The following is a 22,415-nucleotide window of genomic DNA, read 5'->3' as shown; positions in this document are numbered from 1 at the left end:
CATTAGGAGAAACTGGCACAAGTGTCGGTAACCTGAGGACACAGATTCAAGATAATTGGTTAGAAGCCAGAGGGCACATGAGATTTCTTTTTACTCAATTTATTCTACTCTGGAATGTGGTACCTGAAACGGTGGTGGAAGCAAATTGAATAATAACTTTCAAAAAGGAATTGGATAAATATTTGAATGGGAGAAAATTGCAGTAGTCTCATGGAATCAGGTCAAAGAAGGAAACCTCCTGCTGATTACCACACAGTCTGCCCCCGCACAGCTGATGAATCATTACTCCTCCATGTTGAACATTACTTGGAGGAAGCACTGAGGGTGGCAAGGGCGCAGATTGTACTCTGGATGGGGGACTTCAATGTCCGTCACCAAGAGTAGCTTGGTAGCACCACTGCTGGCCGAGTCCTAAAGGGCATAGCTGCTCGACTGGGTCAGCGACTTTATCAATGACCTTCCTTCCATGATAAGGTCAGAAGTGGAGATGTTCACCGATAATTGCACAATGTTCAGGACCATTCGTGACTCCTCAGATACTGAAGTAGTCCTTGTCCAAATGCAGCAAGACCTGGACAATATCCAGACTTGGGCTGACAAGTGGCAAGTAACATTCACGCCACACAAGTGCCAGGCAATGACCATCTCCAACAAGAGAGAATCTAACCATCACCTCTTGACATTCAATGGCATTGCCATCGCTGAATTCCCCACTATCAACATCCTGGGGTTACTATTGACCAGAAACTGAGCTGGACTAGCCATGTAAATAATGTGGCAACAAGAGTAGGTCAGAGGCTAGGAACCCAGTGATAAGTGCATCACCTCCTGACTCCCCAAAGCCTGTCCACCATCTACAAGCCACAAGTCAGGAGTGTGATGGAATACTCTCCACTTGCCTGGATGAGTGCAGCTCCAACAGCACTCAAGATGCTTGACACCTTCCAGGACAAAGCAGCCCACTTGATTGGCACCCCATCCACAAACATTCACTCCCTCCACCACCAACGCACAGTAGCAGCAGTGTGTACCATCTACAAGATACACTGCAGGAATTCACCAAGGCTCCTTATACACCACTTTCCAAACCCGTGACTACTACCATCTAGAAGGACAAGGACAGCAGATACATAGGAACATCACCTGGAAGTTCCCCTCCAAGCCACTCACCATCCTGACTTGGAAATATATCGCTGTTCCTTCACTGTCACTGGGTCAAAATCCTGGAACTCCCTCCCTAACAGCACTGTGGATGTAACTATGTCACATGGACTGCAGCTGTTCAGAAGGCAGCTCACCACCACCTTCTCAAGGGTAACTAGGGATGAGCAATAAATGCTGGCCTAGCCAGCGAAGCCCACATCTGCTGAATGAAAGTAACTCAGGACCTGGAAGCAAAGAGAATTGATCTCACCCGCTTCAGATGATATATCATGGCTGTTTCTGAGGACCAGTTGGTTTTGTGAACCCTGATTCTCCAGGTTAAGAAAAACGTAAAATGTCGTCTTGTCTCAGAACTCCCTACAAACTGTTTCCTTCAAGTTTATTAAAATTCATTCATGGGATGTGGGTATCATGGGCTAGGCCAGCATTTAATGCCCTTGTTCAGAGGGCATTTAAGAGTCAACCATATTGCTGTGGGTCTGGAGGCACATGTAGGCCATACCAGGTAAGGGCGACAGATTTCCTTCCCTAAAGGGTATTATTGAACCAGATGGGTTTTTACAACAATCGGCAACGGCTTCATGGTCGTCATTAGACTCTTAATTCCAGATTTTTATTGAACTCGCATTCCACCATCTGCTGTGGCAGGATTCAAACCCAGGTCCCCAGAGCATTACCCTCGGTCTCTGGATTACTAGTCCAGTGACAATACCACTACACTAGCACCTCCCATGTCACTAACTGATGTGTTTCCTAGCTGAGCTTCTGGTCATGGGCACCCTAAAGTTTCTGCAGTAGAAGGTGACTGCATTTAATATTTGGATTAGCTGCATGAGTTACAGAATGATAGAACTGTTACAGCAATTGTCTCCGAGTGAGCGATGCACCAAGGGCCATTCTCTCGCCTTCTCCCTGTAACTCCGCACGTTCTTTCTTTTCAGCTAATAAGCTAGTTCCCTCTTGAATCCTCGATGGACCTGCCTCCACCACACTCTTAGGCTGTGCATTCCAGATCTTAACCACTCACTGGAAAAGATTTTCCTCATGTCTACATTGCTTTGTTTGACCATTACCTTACATCAGTGCCCCCTTGTTCTCAATCCTTCCGCAGTGGGAACAGCTTCTCCCTATCCACTCTTAAGTCACTGAATTTAATAGTCTAGTTGCTGAATTTCTGCATCTCAAGATTGGGCTGCCACTTGTACTAAATTGCAGTTCCCTTTAATTCTGAATTCCACACTTTAACCCAGCTAGTCTCTCAATATTTCCTAAAGAGCATTCTGTTCCTATTTCATGGAGGTTTTTGAATAAAAAGCCCTTTTCTATTATGCTGACAGAGCAAAGAAGCAGCTCTGATAATTCACTGCTGCTTTAAGCTGTCAAGCTCCTTATCACATATTGTTTGTTTGTTTACATCCTCTTCCTTTACATTTTCGGGTATGAGATCAAGGTAAAAGGCTCATTATTGCAAGAACTGTCTTCCTACGCCAATTGGAAAGCAAAAAGACTCATTACCCAATTGTTTGGTGCTGAACAGTCAGCCAAACAGCCTTTTAAATCTTATTTTCAATATTTTTATATCTGGTAAAGAGAAATAGTCAAAGAAAATGACAAAAGACATATTTTAATGTCCCGATGATTTTCCTCCAAGGTTGTACACGGCAGTGTCCTGGAGACTGCAGGCCAGTCCTGGAGGGTTGGCAACCCTGTGATTCAGCTTTTTTGGTGGCTCACTAACACATCCTCCCCACAGGAACTTGCTTCCAGAATGAGCACCTTTCTTTTTAAGATAAAAGAAAATGCTGGAAACGCTCAGCACTTTAGGTGGCATCTGTGGAGAGAGAAACAGAGTTAACATTTCTGGTCTGCGACCTTTCATTAGAACTGGGAAAAGTTAGAGACGTTATAGGTTTGGAGCAAGGGGCGGGCGGGCCAAGAACTAAAGGAAGATCTGTGACTGAATGACAGAGGAGTTAATCTTCCAGAGCCAAAGGAAACAGCGATGGGGCAGGAAAAGAAACAAAAGAAACAATCAGTAATTGAAACAAAGCATTTTTCACAGTGACCAATTTAAAATTCCCTCATCAATCAGTTCTCTATCATCCCAACTATCCGTGTGTACAAAGTGCTTCACCTCCTGGTAATGTTACATCAGAAGAAAGCCTTCCGCCAGACATGACTATAATCTGGATATTAGTACCATAGTGGCTACATTACTGGACTAATAATCCAGGGAGCTGGGTTCAAATCCCACCACAGTGGTTGGGAAATTTAAATTCAGTTAATTTAACGAATCTGGAACAAAAAGGTAGTCTTCGTAATGGTGCTTACAAAACTACTGAATTGTTGTAAAACCACATTTGGCTCTCTAATGCTTTTGGGGGAGGTAGTGGCGTAGGGATAATGTCCCAGAGGCTCAGGTTAATACCTTGGGAACATCCTTGGGTTATAATCTAACCTCAAATTCAGCTGATTATAAATCACCAAAACTTTGCTGTTATAATACGAGGAAGGTTATTGTCCGGCAGACCAGGGGGTGCTTTGTCTCATAACTTGTTCCAATTCCTCTGCTGTTCCTCCTTCATTGTTGAATTCGCTGGATACTTCACACCTGTATATCTGGAGAAGAATTTGAGCAATAGCTACAGAGCAGACAGAGAGAAACTATTCCCGCTCATGAAAGGATCGAGAACGAGGGGGCACAGATTTGAAGCAATTGGCAAAAGAAGCAAAAGCGACACGAGATTAGGCTTTTTCACGCAGCGAGTGGTTAAGGCCCAGAATGCACTGCCTGAGTGTGGTGGAGGCATTCAAAAGGAAATTGGGTATGTTATCTGAAAAGGAAGAATGTGCAAGGTTACAGGGAGAAGGTGGGGAGAATGGCACTATGAATTACTCATTCAGAGAGCCAGTGCAGACACAATGGGCTGAATGGCCTCCTTCTACACTGTGACAATTCTGTGAATACTCTTAATCTGATTCTACCTTCCATCCTCAGATTGTACGGCATGACCGGACCATGGAGAAAATAGTCTTCCCAGTGCCCAGTATTTGTGAATATCTCACACGTGAGTCCAAGTTTAAGGTGTTCAACACCACAGAGAGGGATGAACAGGGCAGCAAGGTGAACGATTTCTTCCAGCAAACTGAGGATCTCTACAGTGAAATGATTTGGCAGAAGAAGATTAAAAGTAAATATTCTCACTCAGATCTGCATGGTGCTTGGGCTCTTGTGATCACACTTAGAACTTGGCGAAGCCTTTGGTTTTATTTTAGGAATTACTATTTAGCCCTTGTGTATAGAACTGCAAGCAGCGTAAGGAGAAATTATATCCTGGTTTATGCAAGAAGGAAATTACTTCAGATCAATTCTCCTTCACCTACAACCATATTAACTTTTCCAGCCAACTTTGTATTCCCTAGAATCTAAGCTCTCCGCTGCAGGAAATGACAGATACTTAGGCCTAGATATGTGATGCACACTGGCACATTTCTCAGCCTTCTAAGCCTGTAATAGGGCAACAGCATGTGCATCCACCATATTGGTAAAGCCTAAAAGGATTGGCGTGCAGTGCCCAGGTCTAAAGTAGGCATCACTACTTTTGCAGATGCAAATAGGGCACCTGTTTGAAGCCCCATTCTACAGCACTGTGACCCCAAGGCAGCCAGTGCTGGTGTGTTCAGGAAAATCTGATCTGTTGTTGACTGCCTGTTAGGTTACAAGGTAAGATTTTTAAAAATAGGTACCTGAATGTTAAATGAGGAGGAGCCCGGACTTTAACCTCCCTTGGACCCAATTGCCCCTCTCCCCTCCCAGCTTTGTCACCGCTCAATTTCCAACCCAGGCCCTGCCCCACCTTCACAGTCCTTTTAATTGTTTACCGGAGGGCTGCTCTTTTGGATCAGTGATCTGGTCTTCCATTCCCCTTTGCCAGCAAGCTGCCTGTAACTGTTCTCAGCTTCCCTCTCAATGGTAATGAAGCCCAAAAACGGGCTCTTCAGGCGTCACCATTCAGACACAGGGATCCATTATAATCCATAGCTCAAAGTTTGCAAGGGTCACAGGACAGGTCGGCAGGACTTGATCCCTATCTGACACATCCTCTTCCGTTGGATGACTAACAGAGCCAGTAAAGGCCTTCCCACACTTTGGCCATAATTGGGTTTGACTCGATACCTATTCCCAGCAGCTCTTAGTTGTTTAGAATTATGACTAAACCACCATTGAAGCTCAATCACTTCTGTCTTTGACAAATCTTCGGTTTCATGCTGCCTATTTTGTATGGAAATGCATTTCCCATATATAACTAAATTCCTGATCTCATTGAGTGTGTGATTGCTGAAATGTCCCGTCTCTCTAATTCCTTTTCTTTTGAATTTTCTCCATCCGGCCTGTACTTTCACTGAGCCTCATTTCCTTTCTCTTTGTTTTTCCCAGCAGCACTCAATGTTTCAGACACACTCGGTACTTTCTCAGGGAAAACACAAATTGTGGATATACAAACTTATTTATTAAAAGGGCCAAACAACATCCCAGCTTTAGTGTTAAAGATTTGTGCTCCAGAGCTACACCCCTAGCCAAGCTGTTCCAGTACAGCTACAACACTAACATCTATCCAACAATGTAGAAAATTGCCCAGGTATATCCTGTCCACAAAAAGCAGGACAAATCCAACTTGGCCAATTACTGTGCCATCAGCGTACTCTTAATCATCAGCAAAGTTGTGAAAGGGGTCGTTGATAGTGCTATCAAGTGATACTTACTCTCCAATAACCTGCTCACTGACTCTCAGTTTAGGTTTTGCTAGGGCCACTCGGCTTCTGACTTGATTACAGCCTTGGTCCAAATATGGACAAAAGAGCTGAATGCCAGACGTGAGGTGAGAGTGACTGCCTTTGACACCAAAGCAGCATTTGACCGAGTGTGGCATCAAGGAGCCCTAGAAAAATTGCAATAAATGGCGATCATGGGGAAAAGTCTCCACTGGTTGAAGTCATACCTAGCACAAAGGAAGATAGTTGTGGTTGTTGGAGGTCAATCATCTCAGCCCTGGAACATCACTGCAAGAGTTCCTCAGGGTAGTGTCCTAGGCCCAACCATCTTCAGCTGTTTCATCGATGACCTTCCCTGCATTGTAACATCAGCGGTGGGGTTGTATGTTGATGATTGCGCAATGTTCAGCACATACGCAACTCCTCAGATACCGGAGTAGCCAATGTCCAAATGCAGCAAGACCTGGACAATATCCAGGCTTGGGCTGATAACTGGCAAGTAACATTCACGCCACACAAGTGCCAGGCAATGACTATCTCCAACAAGAGAGAATCCAACCATCTCCCCTTGACATTCAATGGCATTACCATCACTGAATCCCCCAGCATGAATATTCTGAGGGTCACCATTGACCAGAAACTGAACTGGACCAGCCATATAAACACTGTGGCTACAAGAGCAAGTCAGAGACTGTGAATTCTGCAGAAAGTAACTCACCTCCTGACTCCCCAAAGCTTGTCAACCATCTACAAGGCACAAGCCAGGAATGTGATGGAATACTCTCCACTGTTGCTGGTCAAAATTCTGGAACTCTCTTCCTAGCAGAACTGTGGGTGTACCTACACCACAAGTGGTTCAAGAAGGCAACTCCACCACCCTCTCAAGGGCAACTCGGAATGGGCAATAAATGCTGGCTTTGGCAGCAACAATTGAAACTATAAACTAGCACTGATTGGTGCACTCACTATTTTATCAGCAATTCCTGCAAACCCTCACTGGGTGAACTCCCTCTGAACCAGAGTTCAAAAGGTCACAATATAGTTAGTTTTAATTTTGTTCAGTGAGAGTTACAGCACCCTGAGGATTGGAGTGCTACACTAGCTTCCTGACCTGATCCTGCCTGCCACTACCTTCCTTTCATATTCATTCTCAGGAAGTCTGGCTTTTATTGTCCATCCTTTGTTGCTCCAGATAGAACGGAGTGGCAGCTAAAAGTCGGCAATGTTGGTGTGGGTCTTGAGGTTGTTTTTGATTCTCATGTGGGATGTGGGCGTCGCTGGCTAGGTCAGCATTTTTATTGCCGATCCCTAATTGCCCTTGAGAAGGTGGTGATGAGCTGTCTTCTTGAACCGCCGCTATTTACTTTATCAATTTTACTGATGTCAGCTTTTTCAACTTACATTTTTTTTTAACCTAAATTCAAATTCTCAACCTGCCCCGACGGTATTTAAAATTGCATTGTTTAGATTATTTGTCCAGGCCTTTGGATTACCAGCTATGGGCCTGTACAAGGCCAGCCCAGGCTTTGTGGTGATGCTGTAACATAGCTGGTCCTTACTAGACACATGACAGCACTTCATCCACCCCAGTAAACCACCGTCCCACTCTGTCCATCCGTCCTTTTTCTCAAACATGCCTTCCCCTTGAGCCATCTGACGTTTACCTGTATTTTGTGTGTGTGTGTGAGATGCATAAACAGCAAAACATGTTTAAAGTTATAAAGGAGTTTGATGTTTCCAGTTGTTGGGAAATCCAAACCTAGGGATCATAAATATAAAATAAAAATGGAGAATACTGGAAATATTCAGCAGGTCTGACACCTATTGTGGGGAGAGAAACATAGTTAATGTTTTAGGACAATGACCTTTCATTTATGGCTTTTGATAGCCACCAATAAATCCAGTAACAAATTCTCAAGAAGCTTCTTCACGCAGAGAATGGTCAGAATGGGGGGGGGAGGTTCTACCACATGGAGTCATAGCATCGAAACATTTAAGGGAAGCACAAGACAGAAAGGGATAGAAAGACATGCTGATAGGGTTAGATGAAGGAGGATGGGAGGAGGTTTATGTAGAGCATTAATGCTGGCATGAACCAGTTGGGCTGAATGGCCTTTTTCTGTGCTGGAAATGTGTGTTAAAAATTGACTGTGTGCTAAAATGGTGTCACTGTCGCCTCATCTCGGTCTAGGTTTACCGATTTCTATTGGACGACACCATGATACTTTTACTTAGCTTGTTCTTTCTTTCTTCAGATAACCCAGGCTTGTTTTGGTTCTCGAAAAACATATCACTATGGGGGTCCATTTCATTCAATTTTGCAGTATTTATCAATCTAGCTGTCGCACTTTTCTATCCATTTGGAGATGATGGTGATGAGGGTAAGTCTGAAAGAATGTTTGAAAATTAATTGCTTCAGTGTATGCACGTTAATTGCCCACTTTTTCAGATCACCTGTTGTGCATGTTTGTTGGGTTATTATTATATTGGAAGCAGTCAGACTTAAAGTAGCAATCTGTATAGGAAGAACATGCATTTATAGAGCACCTTTCATGGCCTCAGGATGTCCCAAAAGTGATTTACAACCAATGAAATGTAAACACTGTTGTATGGTAGGGAAATATGACAGCTAATTTGCACACAGCAAGATCCCATTAACAGTTATGTGATAATGACCAAATAATCTCCTGTGGTGTTGGTTGGAAGGATAAATATTGACCAGGGCACTAGGGAAACCTCCCCTACTCTTTTCAAATTGTGTTTATGGGGTCTGCCATGTCCATCTGAGAGGGCAGACATGGTCTCGGTTTAAGGTCTCACATGAAAGACGGCACCTCCAACAGTGCAGCACTCGCTCATTATTGGTCTGAAATGTCGGCCTGCATTATGTGCTGAAGCCTCTGAAGTGGGCCTTCAACCCACATCCTTCTAACTTGGAGGTGAGGGTGCTACCAATGAGCCCGACCATGTTACTGTATCTTGCTAAATCACTTAGTACAATTTTGCCCAGAATGTTGCCTCATCATGTAACCACATGACACTTCTTGTCACTTATGAATGAACCCTGAGGTAATACCGCAACAGGCGGTACAGGAGCAGAGTGAGGAGAGCAGGTTTCTGTGGGTACATTACCTGTAGACTCAACTCCCGAATGATAAGAAGTTACAGGAGCTTACTCCACTGGACCTATTGAGCAACATTTACTCATGAGTGACCAGGAGTACATATTTAGTAATTTGACAAAGAACAAATAAGGTAGTTGCATGTTTTTATTCCTTAAAAATTGAAAGCAAAGAGTTTATTTTTAAGAAAGAAATATTTAAAAGAGCTAGCATTTTGGGAGAGATCTTGTGGTGAGACTATTGTGTGTATCAATCACATTAAGCTGTCTTGTGTTACTGAGTAACATCAATGGCAAACATATTGAACAAAAGTGGGAATTGCTTGACCACATCTGACCAATGTCTACCCGTTCATCATCTACCATTCTGACTAGTGCAACAAACAAACAGGAGGTGGCCACTCAGCCCCTAGAACCTCCTATACCATTCATGGCTGATCTGTACCTCAACTCCAGTTACCCGCCCAACATTGGCACTATTACTGAACAAAAATCAGTCACCTCAGTAAAATTAAACTAGACTGGACCAGTCAATTTGAAAGGCTGATAATAGACATAGGGGTCCAGAACCAGATTGTGAAGATGATCAATAGCATTAAGTCTTCCTTAGGTTCAGAAGTGCCAGAGGATTGGAGAATTGCAAACATTACACCCTTGTTCAAAAAGGGTGTAAAGGTAAGCCCAGCAACTATAGGCCAGTCAGTTTAACTTCAATGGTGGGGAAACTTCTAGAAACAATAATTCGAGACAAAATTAAAAGTCACATGGACAAATGTGGGTTAATTAAGAAGATCATGGATTTCTTAAGGGAAAATTATGTTTATCTAACTTTCTGGAGTCTTTTGAAGAGGTAACAGAGAGAGTTGATGAGGGCAATGTGGTTGATGTGGTGTAGATGGACTTCCAAAAGACATTTGATAAAGTGCCACACAACAGACTTGCGAGCAAAGATAAAGCTCATGGAATGAAAGGGACAGTAGCAACATAGATACAAAATTGGCCGAGCGACAGGAAACAAAGAGTAATGGTTAATGGATGTTTCTCAAGCTGGGGGAAAGCTTGTAGTGGAGTTCCCCTGTGGTCAGTGTTGGGACTCTTGTTTTTCCTGATGTGTATTATACCAAGGACTTAGACCTTGGTGTACAGGGCACAATTTCAAAATTTGCAGATGATGCAAGACTTGAAAGCACACTGAACTATGAGGAGGATAGCGTAGAACTTCAAAAGGACGTAGACAAGTTGGTGGAACGGGCAGACAGGTGGCAGATGAAGTTCAATGTGGAGAACTGTGAAGTGATTAATTTGGTAGGAAGAAGATGGAGAGACAATATAAAATAAAGGGTATATCTCAAAAGGAGGTGCAGGAGCAGTGGGACCTGAGTGTGTATATTTATAAATCAGTGAAGGTGGCAGGACAGTATCCTAGGCTTTATTAATGGGGGTATTAAGTACAAGAGGAAGGAGGTTATATTGAACTTGTGTAAGACACTCATTTGGCCTCAGCATTGCGTCCAGTCCTGGGTGCCACACATAGAAAGGATGTGAAAGCATTAGAGGCAGTGCAGAAAAGATTTATGGGAGTGGTTCCAGGGATGAGGAACTTCAGTTATGAAGATAGGTTGGAGAAGTTAGGACTGTTTTCCTTGGAGAAACGAGGGCTGAGAGGAGTGGTTTTGGGTCTGGAATGTGCTGCCTGAGAGTGTGGTGGAGGTAGGTTCAATTGAAACATTCAAAGGGGAATTGGAGTGTTATCTGAAAAAGGAAGTATGTGCAGGGTTATAGGTAGAAAACAGGAAAATGGTACTGGGTGAATTGCTCATTCGGAGAGCTGATGTAGACACGATGGGCCAAATGGCCTCCTGCGCTGTAACGATTCTGTGAAGTTGTTTTTTTTTCATCCGTGTCTTTAAATGCGACCATAAATAGATTGCTGTGATATACAGGCCTGAACTTTACTCTTCCCAATGGCGGGTTTGTAGGTGAAGGGTGAGCATGAAATAGCATGGCTGGGTTTCCCACCCACCCAGGCCTCTCTGCAATCTTGCCCCAACTGAGGCCCTTAAGTGGCCAATTATTGACCACTTAAGGGCTGTTTCCCACCCAGTCTCAATTTTTAGGCTGGCGGGAGGAGTTCATGGGTATGGGCGAAGCCCGAAAATAATCGGGTTCGGGCCTTGGGCAGCAAGTGGGAGGGGGGGGTGCCTTCATGAGAAGCCCCCTTTTAGCTTCGGGCGTTTCCCCCCTTCCCCTGCCTTAAGGTTTGGTAACCGATGGACTGACCTCCCCGCACCCAGCCCCTCCCCTGACACCCCATTCCCCACTGTCCACACCCCCAGGCCTCCTCTACCCTCCCCGCCCTGAGACCCTCAAAGCTTACCTTTTCCTGGACTGCCGGGACTTAGGGGACTGCTTGCAATCCCAATCCTGTCCACTGCAGCTTCTGGCACTGCAGGGACTTAGAGAGCTGCCAGCCAATCAGATTGGCCGGCAGCTCTCTAAGGCGGGACTTCCTGAGTGAGGGGCAGAAGTCCCGCCTGCAGCCAATTAATGCACATTGGAGTGTGTTGATAATGGCGATTTTGGATGACAGGAAGGGAAACAGCCACCCTGAAAATCCTGGCCACAGTTTTTTGACTAGCCCCTCAATAACTTTCTAAGAGATCAAAAATGAGAGTTGTGTGGTATAATTAGCACCAATATCCAGAGTATTTGTGTAGTACAGCTTCCACTTCCTGTCAGCTTTGGTTCAGTGGTACCTCTCTGAGGTTCAAGTCTCACTCCAGAGACCTGAGCACAAAAGCTAGGTCTATACTCCAGTGCATTATTGAGGGAGTGCTGCACTGTTGGAGGAGGTCACGTTTCAGATAACACGTTAAACCATGGTCCCCTCTGTCCTGTCCAGCTCTGTCACCCTTCTGCCTCGTTTGGTTTGTGCCGCGGTGGTCAACTCTGTGTTAAGTATCGCCTGGTGTGCCTCAGGATCCCCACTCTGGCATGGCAGTCTCTGCCACATTTGCTGCTGAGGGAGACAGTGGGCTGAGAAGGTGCATGATTCACTGGTCTCTGTTTTCTCTGGGCTCTCTTGTTGGCCAGCTAAGCTATTCATTTCTCCTCGCCTCTTCCGATGCCCTTCCAAACAGTCAGCCTCCAGAGGTCACGACCGCTAGCAACTGTCTCCCATTTGTCGGTGTCAGTGTCCGCCAACTTCATTTCTCACTTGCAGGTGCCCTTATAACGAAGATATGGTCACCCAGGAGGTCATGACCCAGTGGCCAGTTCACTGTACAGAAGATCTTTGGGTTTATGGCTGTTATCCATCTGATGAATGTGGCTGAGCCAGCGCAGATGTTGCTGCCTTAGCAATGAGTGTTTGCTGATGGAATTAACATGCTCCAGGTGACCTCTGAGTTGATGACTTTGTCCTGCCAAGAGATGCCAAGGATATGTCTGAGGCAGTGAAGGTGGAAACTGTTCAGCCTTTTTCCTGCCTGGCACAGAGGAGTGCGCTGAAGACACAGGCTTGGTAGATTTGCAGTTTGGTGTTCTCAGTCAAGTTGCTGTTGTTCCACACACTCTCACTCAGCTTTGACATAACAGCTGCAGCTTTTGTGATGTGTGAGTTGATTTCAGCATCAAATCTGCCCTGTCAGGTGGACATGAACGATCCCATGGCATTATTTGAAGAAGAGCAGGTTGGCTGTCCCTGGCATCCTGGACAATATCTAACTCTCAACTAACGCTATTGAAACAGACTATCTCATCATTATCTTCTTGCTGTTTGTGGGAGCTTGCTGTGTGCAAATTGGCTGCCTTGTTTCCAACATTACAACAGTGACTGCACTCAAAGAAGTATTTCATTAGCTGTAAAGCTCTTTGGGATGTTCTGAGATTGTGATAGGCGCCATGTAAATGCAAGTCTTTCTTTTCTTTCTGCTACAGGTAAGCATTAAGGAGCAAAAGGAAATGGACTCCTTTTGGGCCAAAGTTTGCTCTAGCAAGGTATTTAGTGCAAGCTGCCCCTGCATGTTTAGGTGTATTAATTTTTTGCGAGACCAACTGCTGAAAGTATAGGGTTATAACAGGGCCATGGGGGAAACCAGGCAACTGGGACCTGAGAAAACAGGGCAAGCAACTATATATTTCCTTAACCAATCATATTGAAGGATGTGGAAATTAACTATGCAGGTACAGAGAAGAAAATGTAAGTTAGAGTGAGCGAACTCACTATCAAATCAGGTACAGAAAGAGAAATAAGAATGGAATTAAGAGAACGAGAAAAAGGGACAGAAAGGAAAAAAGTTTTAATTTTAAATTTTACATTTTAAAAATCTTCAACATAATTAGAGGCTGAAGGAATGAGATCCCACACATATAATAATTAATTTTCAGTACCAGAGAGGTTGTATGGTAATAGTTACCACTTGCCACATTGTGAAAAGGTTACTTCTAATGAAATGGACAAGGCATAATTTTTTTGTGGTGAGTTTAGTTCATTTCTATCTTGCAAATACAGCAACTTCACAATTTTTAATGTATTTCAGTGGTGAGCAGACAGCACAATGTTGTTTTCGCAAAGTTAAAGGTGGAGTGAGGCCATTCAGGTGGCAGCTCTTGGGTATTTGAGTTTAACAATCTATTTGTCCCTTGTCTGAAGTTACTGTACCATTTACGCCATTAGCCTCTTTGTTACTTTGACAGCAAAACCTGCCTGTTATTGGAGATGACTCCAATTGCTGCAGTCCAGTGAAATGGGAAATGTGGTAATCAAAAATGTATTGTTGGATTTCACTTGAGTTACAGTTATCATTTTATTACCTATTATCATTTATTCACAGTTTTTCTCTCTTCCTCTTTGCAGGTACTATCCCTCCGCTGTTTTCACTGCTGCTCTGGATAGTGGTGGTTGTTTGCACTGCGTTGCTTATTCTCCTACCGAAACCTCACGGAATAAGATTATTTATTGTATCTGTAATGTTCCGGTCCATATACACGATTGGGCTGGGGCCTACTCTCATACTCTTGGGTGCTCTCAATGTAAGTAGCAACATGTTATCCCAAGAAAATTAACATTATTTGTACATTTTGTGTGGGCCAGAGATGAATGAGAATATTTGCCTGAACATAGTTTTATTAGCAGGAAAGATAATAAAAGAGAAGAAAGATTTGCATTAATATAGCACCTTTGATAATGAACAGTCGTCCCAAAATGCTTTACAGCAATGAAGGATTTTTGAAGTGTAGTCACTGTATTCATGTAGAAATTGTACCTGTTTTATGAATTCGTGCTCCCAATGAGGAGCTTTGTGCAACTGGAGCACATTTTTGAAATTGGGGTGTACCGGACTGCATCTGATTCACAACCGTTTCATTTTCTATCTATTAATTTCCTGATATGTGCTCCCGAATTTGCCATTTCACCACATTGAGCTCTGGGTCCGGACTGCTAAATCCTTGGAATTTACCAGTGTATTACCATGAGTCAACTCAACCTTAATTAACATGTAAAACAAGCACAGGAGGAGTCAGGGCCTCCTGTAGCCTTCAGCTGAAATGGGGGCTAGATGGTGGGGGCCCAGATGAGTGCACGCACGCAAACATAATTCAGTCCACATTTTATAGTCCCTTTTTTTATTTTTGTGTACTTCACCAAAACTGTAATTTTGGAAACAGAGCAGTACTGTTTTCTCCTCTGCCATAGTCTGAGGACTGGTTGGTGCAAAACTAGGTGCTATAGCACCACTACTGGCAGGAGAGTATTATTACAGTGTGATAAGTTTACATAGGCAGTTTACGTAGGCAATTTACATCATAAGTGTAGGCATAATAATGTATAATAAATAGGACTCTATTATGTTTTCTGTTTTTGCTATCATTTAGGTTGAGTTACATTCCCATTAGGCTCCTTAATATTATGCTCCATTCTCACCAAGTGTTTCTCTGGAGACTGTGGTTGAAAGACTAAATCTTCTACGACCTGCAAGCAGTTCCTTTACTGGGACCAGTTTAGCTAGAAGGCAAGGTTGTCCTGGGCTGGTCAGAGGAATGCAGGAATTTTGATCAAAATATTTTTAGGAGTTTTCTATGTGCAGAAGTATACCAGAAAAATGTCTGGAATACTGCCAGTTCACTATCGAACTGTCACCATTGAAAACTGCTATGGAACTGCAGAATAACAGATTAGTTTGATTTCAGGAATGGGACAATTCTTCAAGAGCACTTTGTCAGAAGGGCCCAATGCATGTTCCTGGAGGTCATGAGATGCTGTCAGCATGGAATGGTGTTCATGGTGTTGATTTATGCTTCAATCTGAAGTAACTGAATCATCAGCAAACTATCTGGTAGATAGATGGTTTGCCCGGGGCTTCTGAAGGCCTCAGATAAAGTTTAGATTCCTGAAGCTGTTAAATAATAAGGGTCGTGGAATTAGTGACAAATCAGCTGGTATGTAAGCAGAAAATGATGAATGGACAAGGTTCCGTCTTGAGGGGATAGGCAATGGCAGGGGGACAGCTCTGGGATTTGGGCTGTTGCTGTTCATCAATGTGGGTAAAAAGACGTGTTGTGCGTCTTGCATTTAAATGTGTCCATCACAAGGAAATCATCTGTCATCACTTTTCTGATTGGCGTAAATAATTAGTATTAGATGAGTAAAACTGATTTGTTTAAACGTAGGCAGGTACATAAACCTACCAATCAGGAATAAGCATCCATCACAGAATTGGCCAATCCAATCACCAGGATTGTTTATTACTAAAGGTGCTAATGAGTTGACAACAGTTATCACTCAAGACGAAGGAGTAGTGTAGCAGTAATGTTACTAGACAAGTAATCCAGGAGCCCAGGCTAATGTCCTGGGGTTCAAATCCCACCATGGCAGCTGGGGGAATTTAAGTTCAATTAATAAATCTGGAATTAAAAAGCTAGTCTCAGTAATTGTGACCAGGTTCTTGTAAAAACCCATCTGGTTCACTTATGTCCTTTAGGGAAGGAAATCTGCCATCCTTACCTGGTCTGGCCTACGTGTGATCCACAGCAATGTGGTTGACTCTTAACTGCCCTCTGAAATGGCTTTGCAAGCCACTCGATTCAAGGGTAATTAAGGATGGGCAATAAATGTTGACCTTATCAGTGACGCCCACATCCCAGAAAAGAATAGAAAAATCTCAACAAACCAAGCCATTGTTTAAAACTTGTTCCAGCCGTCATCTTGATTTCTGACTTGGTTGAATCCATTAATCATCCCAGCGACATACTAAATAGAGACTTGATGCAGGAGCGCCAACCAATTGTAAGTTAAAGATTCCTTGAGAACTAGTCCTGTGCAGCATTCCTCCTCTCCCTAATCCTCTGCTTTCCAGACCCCCTCACCTCAGCTGTGCCGAACTCCCTATCCCCTGCTCCCTTGATCTCCAGCGGAATAGATGGTACTCCTTCCAACCCACGATGTAGTCAAAATCTGAGGCCGTTGCTTATGGACTCGATTCATTTCTTAACGTTTTAGCTTTATGGAAAAATGTCACAGGGCAGATTGAATTGGGTTGAATACAAGTTGTACGTGATCTGTGAAAGGGGGCTATTTCTTACTTCCAGATTTTCTTACAAAAGCCTCAGGGTAAGGAACAGTTTTCTTTTAATTTAAAAGTAGGTGAAATTGAGAAAATGACTGTGTATATAGCAAACTGAGTTTGAAACATTTTGGAGGCTAATACTGTGTGTCAATTGTGTTTTTATTACTGTACTCATAATGCTGATCTAATATTTTGGATTGCAAGTGTCAAAGGCTTCTGCAATAAAAGCCAAGTCTGGTATTAAGGCAAATGGTTAATGAAGTCAGCAATAACTTGCTATACAACATGTTAGAGTGAGGAATACGGCTGAAAATTTTCTGCATTTTTAATTTAGGTTAAAGTTATTGGTTCTTTCATATGTTCAGTCTGATGTGCTCATAGTTCAGGGATCTGGAAGTTATTAATATCACGATTGATTCATTCTACAAGTATCACTGTTTTAAACTCAGACACTGACCTTTGAATGTACAGGGTACGTTACATTTAACTGCTTTAATACCAGTTCTAGGGCCAGTTCACTCAACAGCTCTTTAATTTTGATTTTGGTGGGGTAAGAGCTGGAAGAGGAGGAAGGGCAGTATTTGAAAATGGGGACCATTTCAAAGTACTTGATTTAAATATTCAGCTGTGAGTTTGATTCTGCAAGATGTTTGATGTTCCAAGCCTTGGGAGCTGAGTGCAGAAGAGGTGGTATCAAATGGCATCTGGATGAGGTACTTTACGTATGTGGAGAGACTAGAAATAGAAGTTTAATGGAGTTGTTCAAAATTATGATGAGTATTTATAAAGTGCTGGGAAGGTTGGTGACCAGAGGGCATGGTTTGAAGGTAATTGGCAAAAGAAGTAGATGGGAGATGAGGAATTTTTTTTTTTAACTCGATGAGCCGTGATCTGCACGATAATGTCTGAAAGTGTGGTGGAGGCAGAATCATAGAATGGTTGCAGCACAGAAGGAGGCTGTTCAGCCCATCTTGTCTGTGCCAGCTCTCTGAAAGGGCCATTCCCCCGCCTTCTCCCCGTAGTCCTGCACATTCTTCCTTTTCAGATAATAGTCCAGTTCCCTCTTGAATCCTCGATTGACCCTGCCTCCATCACACTCTCAGGCTGAACATTCCAGATCCTAACCACTCGTGGCATGTAAAAGCTTTCCTCATGTCGCCATTGGTTCTTTTGCCAATTATCTTAAATCGGTGTCCTCTGGTTCTCAATCCTTCCGCTAATGGAAACAATTTCTCCTGATCGACTCTATCCAGACCCCTCGTGATTTTGAATCCCCCTATCAAATCTACTCTTAAACTTCAGCCCCAACTTCTCTAACCTGCCTACGTAACTGAAGTTCCTCATCCCTGGAACCATTCTCGGTAATCTTTTCTACACCCCCTCTAATGCCTTCACATCCTTCCTAAAGTGTTGCATCCAGAATTGGGCACAATACTCCAGTTAAGGCCGTACCAGTGTTTTATGTAGGTTTATCATAAAGTCCTTTTGTACTCTGCATCGCTCTGGGGAAACAGCAGGGCGCAAGTGGGACTAATTGGATAGCTCTTTTAAAGAGCTGATACACACATAATGGGCTGAATGGCCTGCTTCTGTACTGTATCAATCTATAATTTCACTCTGTCATTTTCATCTTGCGTGATTGTATCTATCACTGGTGGAAAACGAACCAAAAAGCCCAACACTTCAAAATATATGCTGATTTAGTTTCTTCCAGTGTGTTTGATGCAGCCCAGAGCCCTGAGAAGAGAGTTTGCGATTTTGTATATTAATTACATTCCGCAACATAAATGGTAGTTCACTGCAGCTCGCTGGTTGAGAGAGGCCATAAGGAGCTGGCATGTAGGTGAAAGTGAAGGGTCAGAGGGAAGCTGATCCTGAACGGGGGAAAGGCAAGGCTGGCAGATCAGCCTACAGGTGGAACGGAGTGAGTGAGAGAGCTGGCTGGGAGGCAGATTCTGGAAAAGTGCCTGGGCTTCAGTATTTGTGTGGAGCCAGGCGGAGGAGTACTCCTACAAAAACTTAAACAGAACAAAATGAAGTCTGGGACTTTTTTTAATGGCAGCCAGCAGCAATCCCTTTAAAGACTCCTAGTTAGATTCCTCACTGCCTGGTACAAACAGCTGATTCATGACCAGTGCTTGCTTTGCCCGCTGGTACCTCCAAAGTTGAAATTAGAGAATCTTGCACTGATGCAGAAATTCAATTTCCATGTTTATATAGCCTCCTGCACAAAACAGGTGACAGGTGGTGTGGGTATCACTGGCAAGATGGGCATGTTTTTGCCCATCCTGGTGTCCCTGAGGAGGTGATGTTGAGCTGTCTTTCCCTTGCATAGCTGCACTCTGTGGGGCGGTGTGCCATTCTTCACAGTGAATTTTGATTTAATGGAATAGCTTCAGAGGACAGCCAAGACTCAACCCTGTTAGTGAGAGATTCAAGCCACGTGTAAGTCAGACCGTGTAAAGTTGGCAGATTTCCGTCATTAGTGAACCAGATGGCATCATTGCAGCAACCTGACTGGCTAGAGAGTGGTTCAGAATTATGCCAACCATTTGGGTTCAATCCCTGTACCAACTGTGGTAGTTCTTGCTCTACCCCCCATGCTTGGTGCAGAGTCATGCTCAGTTGACTCAGTTGATGTGCCTTCAACAGCCTCCAAATTATTAACCAGTCACCTTTCATCCAATGGAAAGTGAAAGTTTGCTCCATATATTTTTCTCAAATGCTGAGAGATGAAATACAATATCCATAAAGACTGCTCGTAGAAGTGGATGGAAACTTGGTAGCAACAAAGTTACTGGCTAACGACAGTGGCAGGAAATCATTTTTTCCCCCTTGTGCTCGTTCCATTTTGATAAAATGTAATTCAATACGAGTTAGGTACGCATGAGAAAAATAGATTTCAACATTTCTGCTGACTTTTAGATCCCATTCATGACTCAAATCTCCTCAAACATCCTTGAAAATCCCTAAATGGAGAATGCTGAACTCTTTTGTCAGAGGGAATTGAGATTTATACTGTGCTCTCTGTATAGTGAAATTATAAGAGCGCTCTTTAAGAAATAGGAGTAGGTCACTCGCCATTCCATTCTGTCATGGCTGATTTTCTACCTCAATTCCACTCTTTGGGGGTTGGTTAGCTCAGTTGACTAGGTGGCTAGAGAGTGGTTCAGAATTATGCCAACCATTTGGGTTCAATCCCTGTACCAACTGTGGTAGTTCTTGCCCTACCCCCCATGCTTGGTGCAGAGTCATGCTCCTCAAACTATATACCAATTTCTCTGATGGCAAGAGATGCCTATGGTCCCTGCTGGACTATAGCCAATTACCTTGCTTTAGTTCTTCAATCACTGCACAAACATACGAATTCATGCCTTCCATTAGGTCCATCTCATTTCTTAGACTATCATAGAGATAATAGTTGGACTGTTGCCTTGTAAACCGTGCCTAACCTAGAGCATCTCACTTGCACCTTGTAACATAGCCTGGTCCTTCCTTAAGCAGCACAGAATGGTGTTGATTAAAAAGAAGCACATTTCAGAATGGTCTGGCAGTCATGTGATTCAGTGAGGTATTACTTTGACCAGTCTCTGACAGTATAATTCACACTTGGCTTGAATTAATTCCAGATAGGAGTTTTTCTTTTCACTCTGGGTGGGGGTGACTTTTTTTTAACTACTGATGTAATAAATTCTCACTCTTCTGTTTTCTTTAGCTGTGCAATAAAATCGTGTTCTTAGTCAGTTTTGTTGGAAATCGTGGAACGTTCACCCGTGGTTATAAGGCAGTGGTCATGGATGTGGAGTTTTTGTACCATGTGACCTATGTCGTGGTCTGTATGCTTGGCCTTTTTGCTCATGAATTCTTCTACAGTTTTCTGGTAAGTGGCTGTAGTGTATTGAAAATTGTATTGTGCATTTTGTCCACCTGAGGCACACATGTACCAATAGAAGAAGTCTGCAAGGAAGAGACAATAAATGATCCATGTTTAACAGCTCGTGCAGTTCTAATTCTAAATGTTTCTGGCTGAATATATAACTATTTCTGCCCTAAGAATTTCATAGTGGCAGTTTTAACTTTTGTTTAGATAAATTATATATATCAGCTGATCTCATATGAAAACCGACAGACAGGAGGAGACTGAATGTTCCGTCCAATCTGTCCCACACAAATGTGACTGTTCATGCATCATTATACTAGTACTCGTACCCAATCGTGTAATATCCTGGGAGAGGTGAAAAACCAGGCCACTCCCCATTGTACTGGTCAGTCTCGGGTCATGGTTGTTACTGTTTTCCTGCTGGCTTAGCCTTTCCCTTTAAGGCTCCTGCAGAGTTGATTTCAGGTTGGAAAGTTATTTTAATAGATCGATTGCAAGCTATATACTGTTACCAATAGAAACTCAGGAAGACGGGAACAAAAGGAGGCCATTCAAACCCCAGTACCCATCCCCCTCACCCCCTAAGTCTGTTCCACCATTCAGTTAGACCATAGCTGATATTTACCTTAACTCCAACCTTCCTGCCTTGATTTCATAACCCTTAACACCCTTATCTAATAATCTATCAATCACACTTTTTAAATTTCAGTTGACCCCCAGATTGAGTGTTTTGGGGGAGGGAGCTCTAGATTTCCGCTACCCTTTGTGTGAAGAAGTACCTCCTGACCTCCCCCTGAATGGCCGAGCTCTAACTTTGAAATTTTGCCACTTCATTGTGGATTTCCCCCACCAGAGGAAACCCATTCTCTCTATCTACCCTGCGAAACCCTTTAATCATCTTGAACACCTCAGTCCGATCACCATTCAGCCTTCTATTCTCAAGGGAATGATTATGAGCCTGTTAAGTTTGAAGGTGGTCAGGTCCTTGTAGACTTTCGGCTCCAGGGTGATCTGTAAGCTCTCCTCACCAAGGAGAAGTTATCCTGTAATCGACCTGAATTGTTTTTATACAAATTGTGAAGTGTAACTGGGATTCTAACAACCTCTGTGCAGAATGATTACGTAGGTAAAAAGATCATCTAAGTTAGTGCAGAAAAATGGTTAAACTATAATGTGAAGGAAGTTCGTTTAATATTATAATTTTCCAGAAGTATTGTGGTTCCATTTGCAGCACATTTGGGGAATGTTGAACTAAAAATTGTATCCCTGGGTTGAACTTTAGTAGGTTCCTGCTTCTTGTCCTCTTGTATATTAAAGGGGAATATGAATCAATCATTCATGTGTTCGATTTGCAATTCAGTTTTCTTAATCATCAACCCATGGGACTGGGTCAGCTTCCTATACTTGAGATCTGGTCATATCAAGTGTTTAAGTCAATAACTGTCATGCATTCTTGTTAAGTCAGAGATGATTGGTCTGAGGTATTTCTTCAGTTTGACCCTTTTGAAGTCCTTCACTACTACAGTGAGTGGCCAAATTCACCTTATCCATATATATTTCATTACCATTCCACACATTGTTCAAAGCCAGATTCTCCTCGACTGTGATGAAAGATGGTTAAATACTCCAGCAACACTCATTCACCACAGATACACTGGTTTTTACAGGCTATCCTTTTCAGAACTTTGAGAAACTCCAGATTTTCTTTTCCCTGGCCACCCAGTCACACAATCCCACTCCCATAGCTTTCCCCAGATCCGGGAGTGTTGGATGCTCCAACCATAGAGGTTTGTAGCACTGAAGGAGGCCATTCAACCCATTGAATCACAGAATTGTTACAGTGCAGGAGGAGGCCTTTCGGCCCGTCGTGTCTGCACTGGCTCTCTGACTGAACAATTCACCCAGTGCC

The 22,415-nt window shown here is 43.3% G+C and overlaps 1 protein-coding gene across 1 annotated transcript in view; it reads left to right on the top strand.

Moving 5' to 3' along the window:
- The window catches only part of itpr2 (inositol 1,4,5-trisphosphate receptor, type 2), a 244,007-nt gene that overhangs the window by 151,145 nt on the left and 70,447 nt on the right, over nucleotides 1-22,415 (top strand). The window contains exons 43-46 of the mRNA XM_078554637.1: nucleotides 4,163-4,355; nucleotides 8,193-8,318; nucleotides 13,917-14,092; nucleotides 20,342-20,506. Of these exons, the coding sequence (XP_078410763.1) occupies nucleotides 4,163-4,355; nucleotides 8,193-8,318; nucleotides 13,917-14,092; nucleotides 20,342-20,506 (660 nt within the window). The remainder of the gene's footprint in view (nucleotides 1-4,162; nucleotides 4,356-8,192; nucleotides 8,319-13,916; nucleotides 14,093-20,341; nucleotides 20,507-22,415) is intronic.

This window comes from Cetorhinus maximus, chromosome 12 (genome assembly GCF_964194155.1).
Source record: "Cetorhinus maximus chromosome 12, sCetMax3.hap1.1, whole genome shotgun sequence".
Classification (NCBI taxonomy): Eukaryota; Metazoa; Chordata; class Chondrichthyes; order Lamniformes; family Cetorhinidae; genus Cetorhinus; species Cetorhinus maximus.
This window is presented reverse-complemented; position numbering and strand designations above follow the sequence as displayed.